The sequence below is a fragment of the Mustela erminea genome, chromosome 6 (assembly GCF_009829155.1).
Source record: "Mustela erminea isolate mMusErm1 chromosome 6, mMusErm1.Pri, whole genome shotgun sequence".
NCBI lineage: Eukaryota > Metazoa > Chordata > Mammalia > Carnivora > Mustelidae > Mustela > Mustela erminea.
In genome coordinates this window covers 51,652,913-51,671,091 of record NC_045619.1, presented here as the reverse complement: position 1 = coordinate 51,671,091, position 18,179 = coordinate 51,652,913, and the positions used below count along the sequence as shown (strand labels likewise).

Sequence of the window (18,179 nt, the reverse complement as noted above, 5' to 3'; positions counted from 1 at the left end):
ATCCAGGCAGCTGGTTCTAGAGTGTGTGCTTTTTAGCTACTATATTGTGCTGACTCCTATATATAGCATTTCTTTTTTTTTTTTTTTTAAGGTTTTTCCCCCTTATTCTTAGAGCATTGCTTTTCTCACTTTTATTTTTTTTTAAAGATTGTATTTATTTATTTGAGAAAGAAGGAGTGGAGGGGGAGCAGGGGCATCGGGAGAGAGAGAAACAGTCTCCCTGCTGAGCAGGGAGCCTGACATAGGGCTTGATCCCAGGATCCTGAGATTGTGACCTACGCCGAAGGCAGATGCTCAACTGACTGAGCTACCTAGGCGCCCCTATATCTAGCATTTCAAGAGCATCTTTCACCTGATATGTAGAGCAAGTATGTGACATTTGAGCATCACATATTTTTGAAACTTGTCAGGGAGACTAAGAATAGTGTTTTTAGATTTTTTGGTACATTGTACAAATGTCAGTCAAAATAACTGTTTATAAACACATCTGCTGCTTGTTTCTCTTGTAGTTGAATAAAAAGCTCTTTTTCAATGAGTGGGAAGGTAGGGCTCTCTTTTTGGCATGATGAATTTATGATGTTTATTTTTAACATTCGTGTACTGAGGCCCAAATGTGTACAGAGTCCCAGGTTTGCTGCAGGCTGGGGAGGGGAGAGATACAACAATGAGTAAGACTTCATCCCTACGCTAAAGGAGTTAATGATCTATCGAGAGGAAAAGATCTGCCTATAAATAATTCAAACACAAAGATGAGTCAGCTGTGGGGTTGGGAGAAGTGTGTCATATGGAATATAGGTGTGAAAGCAGGTACCATTTCTAAAAAATGACTTATTTTTATTGAGAAATAATTTACCTAAAACACTGTATTAGTTTTAGGTGTATAGCATAGTGATTTGATATATGTACATATTGTAAAGTCATTGCCACGATATGCAGGTAACATTTTTATTTTTTTATTTTATTGTTTAAATTTTTATTTGAGGATGGTTGGTGCATGATGTCACATCCATTCCAGGTGTACAACATGGTGATTCAGCTTCTTGTCCATTATGCTGTGCTCACCACAAATAGAGCTACCATTTGTCACCATAGAACACTATCACAGTGCCGTTGACCATATGCCCTGTGCTGAACCTTTCATTCCCATGACTTACTCGCTCTATAACTGGAAACCTGCATCCTTCCTTTACTCTCCATCCATTTTGCCCATCTCCCCCCACTCCCTTCCTTCTGGCAGCCATCCGTTCTCTATAGTTCTGATTTTGCTTTTTGTTTGTTTGTTCGTGCATTTTGTTTTTTAGATTCTACAAATGAGTGAAATCATACAATATTTTAATCTTTTTTTTAAAAAAGATTTTATTTATTTATTTATTTGACAGACAGAGATCACAAGCAGGCAGAGAAGCAGGCAGAGAGAGAGAGAAGGGGAAGCAGGCTCCCTGCTGAGCGGAGAGCCCGATGCGGGGCTCGATCCCGGGACCCGGAGATCACAACCTGAGCTGAAGGCAGAGGCTTAACCCACTGAGCCATCCAGGTGTCCCCAGTATTTGTCTTTCTCTGCCTGACTTATTTCATTTAGCATAACACCTTCTGGGTCCATCTATGTCGTAACAGATGGCAAGATTGCATTCTTTCTCACGGCTGGGTAATGGACCAGTGTATATTTATACCACATCTTCCTTATTCATTTGAATATCAGTGGGCACTTAGATGGCTTCCATATCTTGGCTATTGTAAATAATGGTGCAATGAACATAGAGGTGCCTATAGCTTTTTGAATTAGTGTTTTTGTTTTCTTTGAGTAAACACCCAGTAGTGGAATTATTGGATTGTATGGATTTCTATTTTTGATTTTTAAAGGATCCTCCATACTCTTTTCCACAGTGGCAGTATCAATTTGCATTCCCACCAACAGGGCATGAGGGTTCCTTTTTCTCCACATCCTCGCCAACACTCATTATTTCTTGTCGGATTGATTTTAGCCGTTCTGCCAAGTGTGAGGTGATAGCTCATTGTGGTTTTGATTTGCATTCCCTTGATGATGAGTGATGTTGAACATCTTTTCATGTGTCTGTTGGCCATCTGAATGTCTTCTTTCGAAAAATGTCCATTCGGGTCCTCATGCAGGTACCATTTTTTTTTTTTTTTTTTTTTTAAAGATTTTATTTATTTATTTATTTGACAGACAGAGATCACAAGTAGACAGAGAGGCAAGCAGAGAGAGAGGAGAGGAAGCAGGCTCCCTGCTGAGCAGAGAGCCCGATGTGGGGCTCGATCCCAGGACCCTGAGATCATGACCTGAGCCGAAGGCAGAGGCTTAACCCACTGAGCCACCCAGGCGCCCTATGCAGGTACCATTTTTAAAAGTTTAATCCAGGACCATGGTCTGATATTCTTTGTGTGTCATAGAGGCAATTAAAAAAACCCACAGTGTTTACTGAGTGTCTATGTTGTATCAGGCCCTGTGCTAGAAAATTACTTAGACTTTTTCTAAAATACATGGTGATACTTAGTTTTCAAAGATCAGGAGGGTTTAAAATTTAGAGAAACCAGAGGAAACTTTACTTGTTTTAGGACAATCTATTCCCTTGCTAGGAACTGGCATATCTGATTGATTCTGGCATTAGGCCAGAATGACATATTGCCAAGTGACTCCCTGTGTAAGCTGGGACTTAAGACAATGGTAATTAAAGGTGTCAGCGCTGCTGTATCAAGTACAAGAGTATAATAGGCCACATTTGTATTACTTCAGGAGCAGAAGGAGCACAGAGAAAGTGTATTTATTAAGAGCTGTCTGCTTCTTTAAGAGTTTCTCTCTATTACTAAAACCTTAGGTTGACTTTCAAAAGCTAGAACACATATATGACCATTCCCAAGGATACACTGCTGGATCCCTAAATCTTTTATAAAGGTAGAGCTAAAAGTGAATGTAAATCACCAGATAGGCTTCACTGAGGTCTGGGTTGTTTGATAAACTATAACATTCCTCTTACTCCCAAGTATCTGTCACCCATGTAGTTCAGGGGATAATCAATTTCCTTTTAATGTACTTCCTAACAAGATTTGGAATTTCTTTCTAATACTTGTCTTGGACTCTTATATGATAAGAATAATGATCTAAAGATAATGTAAGATTCTTAATAAATACATAAAAATTCAGTTTGCTCAGAACATTCTTTTTAAGTCAAGAAAGTATAATAATACATTTTAAGGTATTCTTGAGGCAGCTGGGTGGCTCAGTTGGTTAAGCATCTGCCTTCAGCTCAGGTCATGATCCCGGCATCAGGTTCCCTGCTTAGTGAGGAGCCTGCTTCTCCCTCTCCCTCTCCTGTTGCTCCCCCTGCTTTTGCTCTCTCTCTTTGTCAAATTAAAAAAAAAAAAAAAAGGTATTATTAATGAGGACTGAATCCGAAAGGATTTTTTTTTTTTTTTGCTTAAATTTCAGTTTACCTGAAAATATAACAACCCAGATTGTATTCTCTATGCATCACAGTTGGTAATCATATTGGATCGAGGCCTTCTTACAGCATAATAGCATCTGAGTATCAGTTAAGTTGAAGCTATTATACCGGTATTGATTGTTGAGCCTTACCTCATTTTCCATGTCCTTCCAGGGTACTCCTGAGTGCTGGGTGTGCAGCCTGGGAGCTGTAAAGGACAGGACATTGAAGACCTCCTGAGGCTCAATGTTTTAGTCCAGATAGAGCGTTCTTTAATTCTGCTATCTGCCTCCCTGTGACTCTGATTTGGTCCTTTGGAGTACACATGAGGCTAATCTCAGTATTCTTAGCGGGTGGGTGAGGGCAGTAGGGTAAGAAGGCAAAAGAGGAACGTCTGGAGAGGACCTGAGTGAGGTGCTCTGGCCAGTCAGACTCTCCTGTGGATCCGGTTCTGGGTCCTTTGCTGGGCAGACATCTGGAGGGACCACCCTCTAGCCATTCTAATCTTTATCCTGTAGCAACACTAACAACAAGTACGAGGAAAAAAAGGACACCGAAAGTAAATGTATCGAATGCCGGCTCTGCATCACTGTGTGCTAGACTCTTCACTTGTCACGCCATTGCATTTTCACAAGAACGCAAATTGGTATCATTGGTTCTAAAGGTGAGGAAACAGAAACCCAAGAATTAATGATCTCGCCTAGGGACATTGAGCCAGTGAGTGTGGGCATTAGAATTCTAACCTTATCTGCCTGCCTTCAGTGGTGGTGCTTTTGTGACCCACCACACTGCCTTCTGGAGAGCTGTAGGAGGTGCGGAGATTGCTTTCACACATTCCCTCATTCATCCGCACATTCTGCATCTTTTCTCTGAGTCATCTGAGCCTCCCAGGCCAGCCAGGCCAACATTTATGTCCATTCTGATCTCTCCTTCCCATACTCCTCTCTCCTCACCATCAAAGTTAAACAAGTTCTTTTCCAAAGCATGACCCTTCTCCTCTCTCTGAACATATATTTCTCAGCCATACTAACTTACAACTATAGGTATCAGAAACCTCTCCTTTCATATCACTGGACTGGATCAGAGGAATCTTAGGATGGTTTGGCACAAAATGTTAACCATGACTAGCTTGAACCATGATTTCATCTTCTAAAGCAATGGTGCAAGTCTTCAGTTCTGCTCTTGGTGTGGAAGCAAAGAGCCAAATACCATACTGTAAGAGCAGAGATGAGCTTTGTCCTTGACTTATTTTCAGTGGAAATATTATTGCTCAGTGAAACAAAGCCTAGGAAAACACTGGAATATATAATCCTCAGGAGGAGGTAAAGATAATGCTACCCCTCCGAGTACTCATGTAGTATTTTAAATACTCACAGAGTATTTTATTTTATTTTTAATTTTGTGAGATAGAGAGAGGGAGAGAGCAAGCAAGTGCAGGGGAGGGACAGAGGCAGAGGGAGAGAGAGAGAGAGAGAGAGAGAGAGAATCCCAGGCAGATTCTACGCCTAGTGAGGAGCCCAACTCGGGCTCAATCTCAAAACCCTGAGATTATGACCTGAGCTAACATCAAGAGTCAGAGGCTTAACTGACTGAGCCATCCAGGTGCCCTCTCATAGTAATAATTGAAACCTGTCACACTGTCTTATCAATATCCACTTTGTCTCTCCTTCAGTAAACTATAAGTTTCTTGTGGGTAGAAAATGTACTAAATTCATACTTTTATTTCCCACAGACCATAGCATAATGCCTTTCCAATAGAAATTGACAAATAAATGTTTATTTCATGAATAACTAAATAAACAAAAGAAATAGAAAGATGTTTTTATATCGGCCACATAAACCTACCTGAAGTAGTATTACATCAGTTTCAGTTATTTGGAGGCAAGAAAATACTTCACAGAAAATAACAGACCAAGAGAAATAATATGATGGTTTCTAAAATTTTGGGTTGGCTGTGTATCTGAGGTTACATGGACCTACGTGACTGCAGGATTTTAGGTACATTTCCAGTATGGTACCCTGAAATAGGCTTCCACTCACCTTGTGAATTAAATTATTATATCAGTTTGTGATTTAAAAATTTCTGGTCTGTAGATAAAAACGGATTATTCTTAAAATACTTCATCCAAAATATTTCAGTGTGTTTGGGGGAAATGTGAGGAGTTTTGTTCTTGAAAGTATCTGATTAAAGGGAATGGCCTTGGGAAAGCATCAACAGGGACTCTTAAGAGACAGAAGGAGGTGCTGAGTTGATTTGGTATTGGAATTTAAAAGCTTCTCTGTTTCATGCTTGATAGAATCCTTTCTCTGAAGTAAACCAAATACAAAAGCCACACCTGATGGTCTTCAAGGATGCTTGTATTTATTTATTTATAAAAAAGATTTTATGTATTTATTTGACAGAGAGACAGAGCAAGAGAGGGAACACAAGCAGGGGGAGTGGGAGAGGGAGAAGCAGGCCTCCCTCAGAGCAAGGAGCCTGATTGATGTGGGGCTCGATCCCAGGCCCCTGGGATCATGACCTGAGCTGAAGGCAGATGCTTAATTACTGAACCCCCCAAGTGTCCCCCAAGGATGCTTGTATTTAAATAAAGAAATCAGTTTTTATGACTGAGGGGAGAAATCATACAAAAAGAAAAGGAAATGTTCCCATGTATGTAAGGTGATGGGTCAGACAACTGTAAGGTTTTTCTTCCCCCTCAGTTTCTTCCTGCTTCTTCCTCTGCCTCTTCCATGAGGGGAAAATGGTTATGAAGCTTGTCACCATGAGCTCATAGTGTGTGGGCTTCATCCTGGATAAGGATGAGGGAACTACTTATTACGGCCTTCCTTTAAGGGAGGTCTGAGGAGAGGGTCACCTTTGTACAGTTCTGGCCACAGTTACCGTCCCTTTAGGGGAGATGTTATTTTTGCTATTCAGAAGTTGCTCACCGACCTTCCAGAGCTGTGGGTCGAGCAGAGAGGAGACTAGTGGCTTTATGCCACCAGACCCCTACCGTGTTATTAGCAGGAGTGCAAAGACGTCGTGCCCACTCTCTACCCACTGGGAGACACCCTAGAGCTGCTCTCTGCCCAGACCTCTTCCTACCCTTAGAGACCTGTGCAGTCACGAACAACTGCCAGGGGACTCTGCCACCGGGAGGATGAGCTCCAGGCCCATCTCCCCAGAGCAAGCCAGCTCCCTGTGGTTTTTCTCTCTCCTCAAAGCAGGCTTCCAGGGCCTTTTCTCTTGGTAGTTGTCACCACTTGTTCTGTGCAGTCCCTGAAGATAGGCACGTAGGCCCTTTTTATTTTAAGATTTTACTGTGAAATAAAAATAGCAGCGTTAGGAAATCCAGGAGTCCCAGACCTGATTTCCATCTGGATGCCCCTGGGGACAGAGCTTTTCTTCCTTACGTTGGGCTTTCCGTTCCTTTTGACTTCTTCCCCCTTCTCCCATTCAAGGGAGAGTTTGCTCTCAAGGAAGCCTCACTCCTAGCTCATAGGCCTGAAGGTGCTGGGGTAACCCAGCGGTCCCTACTTCTTGGGTCCACCTAGGAACTTCCCTCTCTGGGGATGGCCCACGGGGACTGGACTCTCTGGGACATGCAGGGTGTTCCTTCAGCAATGCAAGGAAAATCCTTGTGAAGGGTTCACTGAGCCTTCAGTTGTAATTCAGCTTCAATTGTAAGTGCTCTGGACTGGGCCAAGATACAATTTGCCCAAGTGTGAATTCACTGTTATTTGATTAGTAAAGATCACTCAATTAGTAAAGAGGGATGTGAAGTTGGCCTTGGCTGGAAATCTCACCACCCGAGAGCTTTAAGCAAAGTCCATGCTGGCATTGTTTCTGCTGCAAGCTGACTTCAGGTGACATCTTTTGCTTCTAGAAAACAATATTCCAGACATGAATAAGAAACTATGAGTCATACAATAAGCCTAATACTAGGTTTGTGCCATGACTGCTTTTAGACCATTGTATTTTAGTGCTTAATTATCTGTTTGCTATAAAAGTTGGCAATCTTGGCTTTCCTCTCCAATGTAAACAAAATAATATTTCTTAATTCCCTCACTACTTATTGGTATAATAGAAATTTTCAAATTTTTTTTTTTCTGTTTTCCATTTCTGTGTAGTTTAGAATGGGAATGGGAAGTTTTCAAGGAAACTTTTTTTAAGTAGGCTCTGCACCCAGCACGGAGCCCAGTAGAGGGCTTGAGCTCAGAACCCTGAGATCAAGACCTAAGCTGAGGTCAAGAATCAGATGTTTAACTGTCTGAGCCACCCAGGCACCCCAGAGACTTTCTTTCTTTCTTTCTTTTTTTTTAAGTATTTTTTTTAAAGATTTTACTTATTTATTTGACAGAGATCACAAGCAGGCAGAGAGGCAGACAGAGAGAGAGGAGGAAGCAGGCTCCCCACTGAGCAGAGAGCCCAATGCGGGGCTTGATCCCAGGACCCTGAGATCATGACCTGAGCCGAACCCACTGAGCCACCCAGGTGCCCCACCCCTCCCTGCCCCCGCCACAGATTTTCTTTTTAAAGAGTCAGTTTTTCCTTGTGATGAATCTGAGGTAAAAATAGAATTTTTATCAACAAGCGCCCATTACCAATGGCAAAAAAAACTATTGTAACTGAGGAAGAGTTTCAAGGAGAGATCTTTTTGTCAACTATGACACATCTAGGTGGCTTGGCAATCTGGGGTCCAGATTCAGCTTTGGCAGTCCAGAAATTTGATTTCCTCAGCTCCCTGAGAGATTAGCAGATTCAGGGGTATTGACTGTGCTCTTAATGGGTCCAAACATTCTCTTCTTTGCAGCAAAATCTAGGGGAAGTCAGATGACATTCGGTGTTTGCTTGGTGAGCATGGAATCTGAGCCAGAGGAAGGGGGATGGTCTGCGCGGTGTATGTCAGCCAGCTGTGGGAGCTGAATGTCCTTTCCACTCCAGAGGCAATGTTGTAGAGCAGCGCCCATTGCTCCTCCTCTTGGCTGCTTAGGCTGTCTTTCCTGCTGGCCCAGTGCTGGAATCAGAGTGTGAATAGCTTCCCTTGTTAAAAGAGAACACAAAACCCTCAAAGGTTTGAGCAGATGAGAACTGTGGAAGACGAGACGGTGCATGCAGACACCAGCTTGTTTTCTTGGATTTTCCCTCTCCTTCCAGTTCCCTTCCTTTTATTCTGGCCACTAATCACCATCTTCACCCCCAGGGGCCTGGGGTGCCCTCTAAAAAATTGGCCAAAGCCGAACATCATTCACTTTCTGTTATTTTTATCAGCACAGCTGAGATAGGCTGGAATAGTCAACAGACATCAATTTAATTTTATTAAAATTAAGAGAAAGCTAGGGGCGCCTGGGTGGCTCAGTGAGTTAAGCCGCTGCCTTCGGCTCAGGTCATGATCGAGTCCCGCATCGGGCTCTCTGCTCAGCAGGGAGCCTGCTTCCTCCTCTCTCTCTGCCTGCCTCTCTGCCTGCTTGTGGTCTCTCTCTGTCAAATAAATAAATAAAATCTTTAAAAAAAATTAAGAGAAAGCTAAAGAAATGAACATGGACTGAAACTATGAAATCATCAGGCTGATGAAGGATAGATTTTTGTACCCAAGCTTGGTGTAAAATGTTGGGGAATCTAAGCCAAACAGTTAATCATGACCAGGTTAAACAATGACTTCATCTTCTTAAGTGATGAGGCAGAGTATTGCCTTTTCAAAGGACTTTTCCTCTGGTGGGGCAGGCATAACTGAGGAGCTCAAACCCTGTCTGAGCCGTGTTTACTTTTGTAGGTTAACAATCTCATCTTAACAGATTCTTACATATGAAATGTTCATTTCATGCTTAGAGTTGTGTCACTTCTGACGTTGTCCTCAAATTCTGGGGCTACTTCACAAAGCCCAGAATGTACTTCTTACCAAATAAGTCTGCCGGAGTCATTAAGAATGACTGCTTTTCCAGCTCTTGTAGAGTCTCACTAGGAATGCATTTAATAAATATTCAATACTTTTCAATCAATAGCAGCCATTGTTTTTGAGGCTCAAAATTGTCCATCGTTGGCTAATAGTAGTCTATTCATGTGGCCCTTACATCCTTTTGACATGACGCCATTAGTCTTGGAACACTTCCATACTTCCTTAGCTCATCAAAAATGATTTAGGCTCATCTTATACTTTTTTCAGGCTCAGTCCTAGAATCAGTCAGACTTCAAAGAAGCCCTGATTCTTTTCAGTGAGGAATAGTTTTTAGAGACCACCACCTGGGTGCTGTAGGTGTTCATTAGTTTTAACTGTACTCAGGGGATATACCTGACCCTTGAACAACATGGGCTTGAACTGTGTTCATTTATAAGTGGATTTTTTTCAAGAAGTACTGTAAATACATTTTCTGTATGATTAAATTTTTTCTCTAGCTTTATTGTAAGAATACATATTTTAATACATAAAACACACCAAAGTATTTTTTTAATTTTTTATTTTTAAGTAACTGTCTACACCCAGTGTAGGGCTCGAACTCACAACCCAGAGATCAAGAGTCACATACTTTACTGACTGAGCCAGACAGGTGCCCCAAAAGTTTGCATAGGAATTAATTTTTAAAAAGATTTTATTTATTTATTTTACAGAGCTTGTTGGCTGGGGGAGGGACAGAGGTGGAGGGAGAGGGAGAAGGAGGGAGAACATGAAGCGTACTCTGGACTCAGCGCAGACTTCCAACACTGCCTGGCGGATCCTAGGACCATGAGGTCATCACCTGAGCCAAAATCAAGGGTCCCCGCTCAACTGACTGAGCCACCCAGGCACTTCAGGAATTAATTTTTTTTTAAAGTAAGCTCTATATTCAACATGGAACTCAGGACCCCGAGACCAAGGGTTGCATGCTCTACCAACTGAGCCAGCCAGGTGCCCCATCCAGATAGATATGAGTTAATTGACTGTTTGTTATTGGTAAGGGTTCTGGTGAATAGTAGGCTATTAGGTCAAAATTTATTTGCAAATTTTCCACTGTGGGAGGGGAGGGAGGAAGGTTGACCCCCCAACTCCTCTGTTTCTTGTTCAAGGATCAACTGTGTATGTATTTTTGGGAAAAAAAAAGGGGGGGCACCTGGGTGGCTCAGTCCATTAAGCAGCTGCATTCAGCTCAGGTCATGATCCTGGGTTCTGGGATGGAGCCTCCTTCCACCCCTTGTCGTAGGGCTCCCTGCTCAGTGGAGAGTCTGCTTCTCCCTCTCCTCTGCCTCTACCCCCACCTAGGCTCGCTCTCTCCCTCTCGCTCTCCTCTCAAATAAATAAAATCTTAAAAAAAAAAATAAAGACATTTGACACATGTTTCGAGACATTAAAAAAAAGAGTTCATACTAGTATTTCCAATTTAATATAATATTGCAGGATTTAAAAACCCCTAATTTCTTTGTATACTTGTATTTCCTGTCACACTGAACAGATCTTGGTCCCTTTTGACAGTAACAATTATTTGCTTTATCCCATAGTATACATAAGAATTAAAAGAAAGCAATATCAAATAACAATAATGCTACTTGTTGACATTTAAGATTTCTTTGCAGCTCAATTTGCTGTTGGAATATATGCCACCATTGATGTACAGTCATAATACTGTATTCTAAAGCAACTTACTAATTTTTTTCCTGTATTCTTGTGCCATCAACAGGATATTCAGTTAGGTTCATTTTTTCCCATTCATTTTCATTTTTTCTTTTTATTAATATGTTATTCCAGAGTCAAACTATGTAAGGTACATCCAGAAGACCTCTCAGTTTTCCATTCCTCTTTATTCCACACTGTTCCCTCCCATGTAAATATCTTTTAGTTTTGGTTTATCCTTGTAGTGTTCCTTTTCTAAATATTAGCAAATACAGATGTCTCTATTTGCTTCCACATCCTTTCCTTCCTTATTCCTCATTCATTTTTATGATTAATATTCAATTGGTTAATGTCATGGTTTAAGAATGACTTTAAAAAAAAAAACAGTAGTGATAGTTAATAGTTCTAAACTACTTAATCTCCGGCTGGAGAGAGGAGGAAGCACTTAAAAAAACAAAAAACAACCAAAAAACGCTGCTTTTAAATGTGAACACTTTTTTCTTAAAGGCTATTCTTCCAAGAGAAAGAACCATTATTATTATTATTTTTTACGTGCTTCCCATGCCTGTCTAAGCTGCTAGGAGTTTAACACAATTTGGGATCAAGCTTGTGCTTCACCATCTGCCAGCTTCTCTGCCACACTGCCAGATTCATCTTTCGGGCCGCAGTCTCTTCTGACGCTGTTTGGTTAGGTGGACTCTTGCATCTCTCTGATATTCTGCACCTGAGACTTGCCCTCTTTGGTGCCCCTCTCCAGCTCCTCCCAGATCTTGGGAAGAGCACAGCAATCTCCGGCTGCTTCGGGTCCCTGGGCGCAGTTGTTCCCCCGGCAGTTCTCCAGTTCCCAGGCTCCCGGGCTCCGGGGTTTCCAGGCTCCGCAGCTCTGCGGCTCCCGGCTCCCGGGCGCAGATGCCAGGAGCCGGCCTGGCGTTGGGGAGCTAGGGCCGCCCCGCCTGCGCACAGTGATGCCGGGATTGGGGGCGGGAGCGCCGCCTTCGTCTCCCTCGCGCTCGCTCGCTCCCGCCCTCTTCCCCGCCCCAAGCCGTCTCCTGCCTCAGCCGTGCAGGCTCCGCACTGCAGATGCCTGCCGACCGCTCCGCGCTCGGTGGCTTCTGCGGTGCCCCGCAGGTCCCTTCGACCGTCGAGCGCCGGCCGCACTCTCGCTGCTCCGGAGGGCCCCTCGGCTAAGCGGACTCGCCAAGTCCCGCGCGCGAAGCCGCTACGCCGGCGGGGTAGCTGGGACCCAGGCGGACGGCGGCCGCGCCGGAGTCCGGAGCGCTCTCGAATGCGGCAGGACAAGCTGACCGGCTCCCTGAGGCGCGGAGGGAGATGCCTGAAGCGGCAAGGTGGCGGCGGCGGCGGCGGCGGCGTGGGTACCATCCTGAGCAATGTGCTCAAAAAGCGCAGCTGCATTTCTCGGACCGCGCCCCGGCTGCTCTGCACCCTGGAGCCGGGTGAGGACCCGGGGCTGCAGATGGGGCACTGGAAAGTAGCGTGGCGCCCCGGAACTGATGCCTCTGCCTCAGTTGGACTCCGCCTAGGCCGGGGAGCGCTTGCGGGCCGCGGGGTGCAGGGTACCGCGGCTTGGCGCAGGCGGGGCTGGGTCTGTCTGGGAGGGAAGAGCGCGGGCGAAGGCCTGGGCGCGGGCAGCGGCCTCCCAAGGCTGGGAGGACCCGATGCTGCCGGCGGGTCCCGACCCCGCGGCCTGTGCGCACTCTAGCCCTATTTGTGCCGGGAGCTTCGGGCGAGCGGCGCGCTCGGCCCTGTGCGCGTGGTGGGGAAGTGTCCGCGGCTACCCGGGCCACCAGAGGCCGCGCAACCAATTGTGCTCTCGGCTCACAGGAAGCCAGATCTTGAAAGAGGTGCGTGAGGTGGAGAAAGGCACAGGTTTGATACTTGGGGACGGACGGGAAGGCAGCGGCTGCGAAGGAAAAATTGGGGGCATTTTCCTGAGGATCTGTGCGGCGTGAGTGCCAGGGCCAGCTCGCCTGGAGCCTTTAATTTGTGTGTCCGTGTGGGGAACGGGTTTGAAACACTCTTGCAAGTAGTGATTCTTTCTTAGAGCCAAAGTCCGGGAGCTCGCCTTGCTTGCTAGGCTAGGCCCTTTATGCTGCTAGCTTGTGTTTACATATCCCTGTTTCTCTAGGCTGCATAACTCCGCGTCTGCTCCACCGCCCAGTATCCCTCCCTGGGGTTTTATGGGCCCGGCCGTGGCGCGGACGCCTGGGGCAGAGAGCTTTCTGCAAGGGGTGGCCGCAGAGGGAGCCGGCTGCATTCTCATCGGTGCTTAGCGCTGCTCGCTTGTCCCCAGCGTCGCCCCAGCGGGGTGCCAGACGACTTTGTCCTCCCCGAGCCCCTGCCTCCCAGCGCCATCGGGAACCTGCTATCCTGAGGCTGCTGGAGAGAATATGACGAGGCGCGGAACCCCAAAAGGTGGAACGCTTGACTGCCTTTACGAACCTTGTGGTTTCTTTGTTTTTCTCCCCAAGGAAGTGTCTAATTGCAGAGACTGTAGTATTTATTCACCATCTTCCTTTACCCTTAAAAAAAGCTTCTTCCCACGTTAAGTGTTTTGTATTTCTGAATCCGGAACAGCCGTGACTATCAGATGAAACATAAACCTTCTCCCCTCCCTTACTCAGTTAGAAGAAAAGAGGGAAAATGACCTGATTTCAGCTATCGCATGCAGGTGGTGAATGATCAATTCCAGTTAAGTCCTGTGACTCATTTTAGATCGTGAGAAAATAGTTGTGGTTTAGACTAACCCCAGCCGGTTTTCAGCACCTGATGCCCAGCAGGTGCTCTGAAAAAGCAAGGGAGCATATTCGGTCATACGGTCAGGGAATCCAGAGATTTTAGGTCGGTTGAAGTAACTGCGCGGGCCGAATTTTCTTGCCTTTGTTACAATAAAGCAAAAGTCATGACGACATGCTCCTCCGTTCAGCACTCCGCATCTGGACAGCAACCTTACAACGAAGTGTGTTTCTCATAGTGCCTTAAATCATTCGCCCCAGCTGGAGGCAATCATGTGGCCATTGTGTCATTGCTCTGCACCATCGAAGCAGGACTTCATTTAAATCATCTCAGAGAGATTAGAATTTGAGGGGGGTACTTCTCTTGGGGAAGGAAATCTTTTCAGGCAGAATATGCTTGTGGTCCTGAAGCTCTGAAAAGACGGATCAGGGCATTGACTGGATGCCTGGGATTCTGTAACACAGCTTGACTTTAGAAATCTAGGACCCAAGTCTTGTATTCACAGTACTCTTCTAGGACTTCCAAGAAGGGCATCTGCACACTGTCATGGGCTTGGGCAAATCGTATATTTCTTGAGTCCACTAGTCTACTTTATTATTGTAATTCTAAATTCTGAAGATAGTTTCTATCTACATACCAACTCCTAAGCAGTGGAAGGTGTCAGGAGGTTTTCAGTATGCCTAATCTGCAGTCAACATCTTAGAAGGAAACATATTGTCATAAATGAGACTCATAAATTTTAAAACTGAAATTCTGTTAATAATGTTTGATATATCTTGATCCTTGAACTTTTAAGTAATAATCTTTAAAAAATGACTTGAAATATGATTTAGTTGATTTTGAAATTGTAGAAAAAAATAACACTTTCAGATTTGATTTTATTATTATTTTTTAAAGATTTTGTTTTATTTGAGAGCAAATGAGAGAGAGAGAGAGAGAGAGAGAGAGCAAGCACCAACAGTGGGGGAGGGGCAGAGGGAGAGGGAGAAGCGGACTCCCCATTGATCAGGGAGCCTGACACTGGGCTGGATCCCAGGACCTTAGGTTCATGACCTGAGCCGAAGGCAGACGTTTAAAGACTGAGCCACCAGGCATCCCTGATATTATTTTTAATAAAATAAACATGGGAATAAAAATTGTCATGTAATTTCCTTCAGGAACAACAGCACATACATCTAACATGGGATTCTGAGTAAGAGCCCAATATGAGTATTTCATATTGTCTTTGTATATTATAAGCACATTGTCTTGATACATTCTCCTATTTTTTTTCTCTTCTTCCTTAGATTTGGGACTGGAATCAAAGAAGTTTATTTAAAGTTATAGACAACTTGGAATTAGCTCAGTTATATTTTTAGCTTGTAGTCTATGATTAAACATACCAACTGTTTTATCTTCAATGAGCAAGTGTATCATGACAGAATTTTAAGATACATGAAAATCTCTGAATAAGATTGTTAATGTGGATTATTCCACAAGTGAGAAGGCAGTGGCATTATTTTCATAACTTTTAATATTTCACTGAGGTTTCCTACATAGATTTAGTTCATGCATGTATTAGAAAACAAATTCTATAAGTAGAGAATTATCTTCCTAAATTTCATAAATATAAATTATACTGTGCTAGGTGATTTATAGTTAATCATTACAACACTTAGTCTACTGAGATAGATATTTTTACCCTCATTTTAAAGATAAAGAATTGGGCTCCTGGGTGGCCCAATGGGTTAAGCCATGGACTCTTGGTTTCGGCCCAAGTCATGATCTCATGGTCCTGAGATCCAGCCCTGCCTGGGCTCTGCTGTGGGCATGGAGCCTGCATAAGATTCTCTCCCTCCCCCTCCAAGTCTTTGGTGTCATTTTTTTTTTTTTTTTACTACTCCAGACAGCTGTGGAAGCCACCATTCTATGTGATAAGCTTCATTCTAGTGGCCACAGGGTATTTTTCTATTTTAGAAAATCAATATTGTTACTTTCTATTTTAACAAAATTGACTAAAATTTAGCAAAAAATATATGTTCTAAAAATTTATGATGATTCAGTAGAATCAGGTTAATTTTTACTTTTATTTTTGGTCTAGCTTGGTATTTTCTTCCAAAATAACAGTTTTATATTTTTCTTTTAGGAGTTGATACAAAGTTGAAGTTCACTCTTGAGCCATCTTTAGGTCAAAATGGTTTTCAGCAGGTAACTATTTTTGGTTATTGAAAATACTCTTACTTGGGGGAATCAACAAGGCACACAGGGTATATTCTCAAAGTAGGAAAACTAACATATACTTTACTACACATAAGGCACGTCAGTTTTTAAAATTATAGATAAATTAGCTTAGGAGCTTATAAATGGCCTGTGTTTATACCTGCAATGAAAAATTTTGTACTTGCTATGTGTGTGAGTTTTGTACTTGCTAGGTGTGAAAAAAATTTTTAAAAACGGAATATCTATTATTTTGAATCCATAATACATGTTTTTGTTTCTGAACTAGAGCTTCCCAGCCATTGTGTGTGGATGTGAGTCTCAGGTGTCTTAAGAGGACTTCAGGTGGGGGGTGGGCAGGCCTTGGAGCCTGGCTGAAAGAAGCTCTGTTTACCTCAGTGTGCTGTACAAATTTTCTCATACTTTTTGGATGTCAAAATAGGAAAAAGGTTGAAAAGTGCTTATCCAGGTCAATATTATCACTTTGCCAATGTTTTTTCTGTGTTCCTAGTGGTATGATGCTCTGAAGGCAGTTGCCAGGCTGTCAACAGGTATACCAAAGGAATGGAGGAGAAAGGTAAGGAGGATTCAGAGGGCTAAAATACAAAAGGATCGGCACTCTGTTCCTCTTTAAAATGTCTGAAATGTCCAAAAGAACATTCTAGATTTAGTAATTTGAAGGCTGTCTCTTCATGATTTATTCATCTAGTAAGTATTTATTGATTATTGATTCTATGCCAAGTACTGTTCCAGGTCCTGAGGATACAGGAGTGGGAGGATTAAGAAAAACAGACCCAAATTTTCCTCCTCATGGAGTTTACAATGCATCCAATATAAAGTATGTCAGATGGTGATAAGCGCCCTGCATAAAAATAAAGCAGAGAAGGAAAGGAGAGCCCTGGGGGTGGGGGAATGGAGATAAGGAGGTGGCATTTTAAATAGCAAGGTAAAATTTGAATAGGGCCCTGATGGTGGTGAGGGGAGCTACCTGAGGGACCAGCACTCCAAACAGGAAGCACCCTCCCACGATTGTCTCAGGAGTATGCAAGCACTAGGAAGGCACTGGGGGTGCTGAGGACAGTGAACCAAGGGGAAAGCATTTGGAGAGAGGGTCATAGAGGTAAATGTGATGGGGGTCAGGAGTTGGCAGGTCATGTAGACATTAGAGACTGCCGTAAGACCTTTGCCCAGTCTCAGATGGGAAGCATTGGGAAGTTTTGAGCTGGGGAGTAACATGATAAAACATATTTTAAATGGACCTCCCTGGCTTGATAATATGAAGGACAAGGGCGGAAGCAGGGAGATCAGTGGAAGACTTGGGGTAATTCAGGCAAGACGTGGATCAGGGTTGCCATAGTGGAGATGGAGAAAAGGGGTCAGAGTCTAGATGTATTTTGAAGGCTAAGTGGACATGGATTCCTGTTAGATTGAATATAAGGTATGTGATTCTGATGCTTGGGAGAAAAATCTGGCTGGTGATATTGATCAGTGTTCCTCCTGCTAAATTATGTTCAAATACCAAAACTTGAAGTGCTTTCTTAATATATTAATTTACAAATCTAGTCTTTTTTTTAAAAAGTAAAATATCATGTATTATTTGTTTCAGAGGTACAGGTCTGTGATTCATCAGTCTTACACAATTCACAGCACTCACCATAGCACAAACCCTCCCCAATGTGCATCATCCGGCCACCCCATCCTTCCCACCCTCCTCCCCTCCAGCAACCCTCACTACAAACCTAGTTTTAATACTTTTAGAGTTTGAACATTGGGGGTTCCCCTATTTCTTACAGAAACAGCTTTTTGGAATAAAGTCATCAAAGGAATAAAAATATCCAGTGACTCTTTTAAAAAAAAGTTATTCATTATGGGACCCCATCTGTCAGTTTTGTGTGTGAGAGAGAGATTGAGGGATGATTTAAAGGCAGAGGCTGCTCCATGGTGAAAAAAGACCCATTTTCCATGAGTGTCCAAATACAGAGAGTGATTCCAAGCCAAGTATAATAAGCTCAGAAGATAGTATAGCTAATCCAGTGAACTGAGATAAGAGTTGAAAAAATTTTTTGTTTCCTTAACAGTATCCCTCCCTAATGGCTGAATCATTGCTTAGTGCATAATAGAAGCTCAACAAATATTAATGGAAAGAATAAATGAAAGACCCTAATTGGTGCAATTCAGTATAGCAAACATTTCAATGAAACGTTGATTTCTACATGTGGATCTG

General features: G+C 43.3%; 1 protein-coding gene across 4 annotated transcripts in view; it reads left to right on the top strand.

Moving 5' to 3' along the window:
• Positions 1-18,179, top strand: part of TBC1D30 (TBC1 domain family member 30) — an 82,066-nt gene that overhangs the window by 29,773 nt on the left and 34,114 nt on the right. For 2 of the 4 annotated variants that reach the window (XM_032347151.1, XM_032347152.1), the window contains exons 3-4: positions 15,885-15,946; positions 16,467-16,532. In XM_032347151.1, the coding sequence (XP_032203042.1) occupies positions 15,885-15,946; positions 16,467-16,532 (128 nt within the window). Of the gene's footprint in view, positions 1-11,376; positions 12,460-15,884; positions 15,947-16,466; positions 16,533-18,179 lie in introns of those variants that run through there. The other 2 variants (XM_032347154.1, XM_032347153.1) reach the window with 2 other exon arrangements.